This window comes from Belonocnema kinseyi, chromosome 9, assembly GCF_010883055.1.
Source record: "Belonocnema kinseyi isolate 2016_QV_RU_SX_M_011 chromosome 9, B_treatae_v1, whole genome shotgun sequence".
NCBI lineage: Eukaryota > Metazoa > Arthropoda > Insecta > Hymenoptera > Cynipidae > Belonocnema > Belonocnema kinseyi.
Genome location: NC_046665.1, coordinates 103,592,779 through 103,598,160, shown reverse-complemented (window position 1 = coordinate 103,598,160; position 5,382 = coordinate 103,592,779). Strand labels below are relative to the sequence as shown.

At 23.8% G+C, this 5,382-nt stretch overlaps 1 protein-coding gene across 3 annotated transcripts in view; it reads left to right on the top strand.

The window, feature by feature from the left end:
• LOC117179602 (intracellular protein transport protein USO1-like) overlaps positions 1–4,518 on the top strand; it is a 56,454-nt gene extending 51,936 nt beyond the window's left edge. For all 3 annotated transcript variants that reach the window (XM_033371581.1, XM_033371580.1, XM_033371582.1), the window contains exon 7: positions 3,989–4,518. In XM_033371581.1, coding sequence (XP_033227472.1) covers positions 3,989–4,119 — 131 coding nt within the window. In that variant the 3' untranslated portion in view covers positions 4,120–4,518. The remainder of the gene's footprint in view (positions 1–3,988) is intronic.
• The last annotated feature ends 864 nt before the right edge of the window (positions 4,519–5,382 follow it).

The window sequence follows — 5,382 nt, the reverse complement described above, 5'->3', positions numbered from 1 at the left end:
TAAAGTATGATTCCGAAATATGTATTTTGGAAATTATTTTAACTTCCAAGATTTTAATTTATTTGCAGAAGCTAAATTAACCTTTTCAAATGACAATTTTCAGTATCAGAGTAGGTTTTTTTTTTAATTGATTTTTTAATATTTTTTAATTGGATTTTAGTGTTTCATTCATTTGATCAATTTAAAGCAAGATTTTTTTAGTTTGAAAGCGTTCTAGTTTGAGAGCACTTTAAATTTTTAATTTCTTACCTCTACCAAAAAAAAACCCCCTAAAAGGCCTAAAATTTTACATATTTAAGAGGTTTGAAATTGAAAAGTGTCTTTGAAATTTAAAATCCTTCTAAAGTTACCAAATTTATAATTGAACAAACTGAAAAATATTTTTATTTAAAAGTGTTAAAATTTAAGGCATTTCCAATAAATTTGTTAACGGAATTTTAATCGATTTGAAAGAATTAAAAAATTTTTTTTTTAATATTTATAAAATATTGTAATTTTGAAAATCGTTTAAAGTTGAAAGTGTTCAATTTTGAAGAAATTAGATATTGAAAACCGCCAAAATTCAAAATTTTCAATCAACCTTCGATTTTAGAATTAAAATTTGAAAAAAAGTCAAATTTGGAAACATGGGCCGGCAAATGGCATATAATTTATTTTTGGAACGAGAATCTTACAATTTTTTTTTTTGCTTACAAATTTGTTTCATTGTGGATCATTCATTTTGAAGCGTACACTTTTCATTTGAATAATTTTGAAGTACAGTTTTAAAGACTTATAAAAAAAATAGTAAAAGATGGGATTTGACAAAAAAAATCTAGTTTTTTCAAAAACAAAGAAAATTTATGAACAGAAATTATTATTATTTAATTCTCATGTAAAATTATGTAAATGTAAGAGTTTTAGCACTTGTTTTTAATGCAAAAACAGCTTTTTCTCTCATTTTCAACTGTTAATAATTGAAAATTGAAGAGAATTTTAAACAGTTGAAATTTTATTAGTTGAAAATTTGATTTTCAATTTTCAACTGATGAAAACTCAATTTTCTTCCATTTTTAACTGCTGAAAATTGAAGAAAAAGGTAAATTTTTATGAAAAACATGTCTAAAAAAATGAATACCTTCTCATTATGGATGAGAATGTAAAAATGTTATTTTTGCATAATTTTAATTGAGAATTTAGTATACATTTTAAATCTATAAAAAGAAAATTTCGATTTTTTAACAAACTTGTTGCCATTGGTAAATAATGCTTTGACAAATTAATAATTGTCCACTCAGACTGCTCTAAATTTGTTTAAAATAAAAAATGTACAGCTTTTAACGTTAAAAATAGAACTTTTTTCAATTTTTCGAATGTAGTCGTTCGATTGAAACTTTATAAACTATTTAAAAAATTGTAATAACTTTAAATGCATTAATATTAATTAAACGGTTTTATTCCATTTTACATCGTATTAAAATATTGTTTCAATCTAAAGCTTACATTTTTAAGCAATTAAATTTGAAAATTTTTAATTAAAAAAAATAAATGAAAATATGTGACTAGATTTAAAAATCAGCAAATGTAAATCGTTAAAGTTTTAAATTACAGTTTTAAAAACTTACAAACAAAACCAAATTTAAAGGTTGGGATTTTATGAAAAAAATCTAATTTTTTCAAAAACAAAGAAACTTTATGGATTTAAATGATTATTATTTAATTCTAATGTAAAATTATGTAAATATAACATTTTTAACACTTGTTTTTATTGCTTAATTCGCTTTTTTGTAATTTTAAACTATTAAAAAATTGAAATTTGTAGAGAATTTTAAACAGTTGAAATTTTATTAGTTGAAAATGAGATTTTCAATTTTCTACTGTTGAAAATTGAAGAAAAAAGTAAATTTTTATGAAAAACATGTCTAAAAAAAATGAATACCTTCTCATTATGGATGAGAGTGGAAAAATGTTATTTTTGCATAATTTTACATGAGAATCTAGTATACATTTTAAATATATAAAAAGAAAATTTTCTATTTTTTAAAAAACGTGTTGCCAATGGCAAATAATGCTTTGAAGAATTATTAATTGTCCACTCAAACTTTTCTTAATTTGTTTAAAATAAAAAATTGTTTACAGATTTTAACGTTAAAAATGGAACTTTTTCAATTTTACGAATGTAAACGTTCGATTCAAACTTGATAAACTATTTTTAAAAATTTTAATAACTTCAAACAAATTGATAATTAAAACGTTTAATTCCATTTTAAATCGTATTGAAATATTTTTTCAGTCTAAAATATTCCATTTTTAAGCAATTCAATTGAAAATTTTTTAATTAAAAAAAATATAAATGTTTGTAAATATGTGATTGTAGATTTAAAATTAGCAAATGTAAATCTTTACAATTTCAAAGTACAGCTTTAAAGATTTGCAAAAAAAAATGGTTGAAGTTGGGATTTTACGCAAAAAATCTAGTTTTTTCAAAAACAAAGAAAATTTATGGATTGAAATGATTATTATTTAATTCTCATGTAAAATTATGTAAATAGAAGATTTTAATACTTGTTTTTAATACAAAATTTGCTTTTTTTCTTATTTTAAACTATTAAAAAATTGAAGTGAATTTTCAACAGTTGAAATTTTATTAGTTAAAAATTATATTTTCAATTTTCTACTCTTAAAAACTCAATTTTTTTCCATTTTTAACTTTCGAAATTTGAAAACTTTATGAAAAAACATGTCTAGAAAAATTAATACCTTCTCATTATGGATGAGAATGTCAAAATTGTTATTTTTACATAATTTTACATGAGAATCCATTATACATTTTAAATCTCTAAAAAGAAAATTTAGATTTTTTAACAAACGTGTTGTCATTGGCAAATAATGTTTTGGCAAATTAATAATCGTCCACTCAAACTGTTATAAATTTATCTAAAATTAAAAAATTTACAGATTTTAACGTAAAAAATTGAATTTTCTCGATTTTACGAATGTAAATGTTCGATTGAAACATAAACCATTTAAAAATTTAAATAAATTCAAATGCATTGATAATTAAACGATTTTATTCCATTTTAAATCGAATCGAAATATTGTTTCAGTCTAAAATATTCCATTTTTAAGCAATTCAATTTGAAATCTTTAATAAAAAAAAAAAGAAATTTGTTCAAATATGTGACTGTAGATTTAAAATTATTAACTATAAATCGTTACACTTTCAAATGTTCTGTTTTTAATTCGTAAGTGAAATTGCAAAATTTTCATGCATAAATAAAAATTAAACAATTATTAATTCAAAACGACTTAAAATTATAATAATTGAATTTATAATTTGAAAAGCGTTTATTTAAAACAAAATTTCAGGTCGAATTACCTTCAAATCAAAGCATTTAAAATGGTACTCTGAATTTATCATTTTAACCAGAAATCTTTAAAACTGTTCGATTTGAAAAAAGTTAAACTGAAAAATGCTTTAAAAAAAGTCTCCATTTTATACGTGTAAATTATTAAAATATTGAATAAAAAATTCCTTAAATAAAAATGTGTTAAGCTTCAATTTTAGAAGTTTGAAATTCAAGAGTTTCTCTTTTAGTATTTTAATTTAAAGTTCAATTTTCATTATTTCAAGTAAACAAAAATGACCATCTATAATATTTCGATTTTTATGATGTCAATCACTGTGACAATTTTTCGCGAACCCCGAAATTATCGGGACATTTTTTGTTCTCGATTCAAAGTGTAAAAATTGTAATTTAAAAATAATAGTGAATTTATTTATTCCTTTATCGATGAAGACTCTCGAACCGTCGTACAAAAATTTCTTAAATTGCCTCTTCTCTCCTTCATTTTAACCAATCAATCAGTCAGAAGCATTTTAACGCCAAATTTCAACTCTAAAATATAAATCCTTGGCTGCTTTTGCCGAGTTGGTGAGAGAGAGAGAGAGAAACCAAAAAACAAAAGAGCAAATATTCCAAGGACTGTGAGAGACCATGAATTTTAGGAGGTGCCGTGCAAAATGTGCAGGAAAGCAAAAGTACGACGAGCCGCCCTAAGCGAGTGGCAACAACAGGTGTCGCACAACCAAGCACGGAAGAAGCTTCTTCGCGCAAGAAATCACGTGGTCGAGCATAAGGCGTTTCTTGCGTTTTGCGTACAACAAGTGTCTGCATCGTAGAAAATATGTACACGACGCAATATTAAGCTCAAAAACAAACGAAAAAAAAACAAAAATCATTTAAAAGGACATTTTCAGCCAGTTTTTGAACCAACTTCCGGTCCAAGAACCACCGGATGGTCATTGCGAAATGATAAGCGTCACGGATGAGCTGATTATCCCACTGATTTGTGCATATCGACTACGAATCAGACTTTGAAATCGAAAGAAAATAAAGCAAGCTTGGAAGGCGACCAGTGTTGGGAAGATACTTGAAAAAACAATTTCTTAATTGCTAATAGTGTATTCAAATTTTAAAGCAATCAAATCGGAATTAATGTATTTGTGTTACATTGAAATTCTGTTGATTGGAACCAGAAAAAAATGGCAATAGTTTTTTTTTTTTTCAAAATAAGAAATGTGAATTTAGAGTAAAATTGAGCGGTTGATTTCCTAAATTTTCTGGAAATATCGGAATTCTCCGGAAGTCAATTGATTTATAATAAGCCTATTGAAAAGTTTTGAATACATTTTTTGACCAGGATATTGATCAATCGATTCAAAATTGTATTCAGGTGTAAAATTTAAAATATCCTGGTTATGTGGTATTACGACAATTTTTAAAAATCTTATATGATTTCGGCATTTTCACTTTTTCTAGGACATTTAATTTTTATAAATTTCAAAATAACTGCAATATTTTAAAAAATTTTTCTGTTGAGATTATCCTATATTTTTTAGATTTTTTTAAGGATTACAGAACATGAGGTTGTATTTTGTTAAATTTTTGTCGCTGTTTTTGTAAAAAAATGAATAGTCCACCATTTCGTCACCTGGTGCCAAAAACTCGAACTAGAAAGAGTAGCTACACTTTTAAAGCTTAAACTAACTTTAATTAATGTATGTAGAGACAAATTTTATTAATATTATGCAAAGAATACGATTAATAGACGATTGGAATTTAAATATGAATTCTAACCTAACTTTTAGACCAGATTTTTAAATAGTAAATATTTGATGTATAAATTAATAAAAATTAACTTTGAGTTCATTTTTGTTTCAAAATAAGTCCGTTTAAGTTTATAATATTTTAAAAATCATGATAAATAGTCCAATAATTGTTTTTTTTTTTTGCTAGAAAAATATTTCTGTCAAAAAATCTGTTTTTTCACTGTACAATTTGTAAATTCCATCCAAACTTCTGATTATTACTTATTTTTATTATCAAATAAATAATTTAT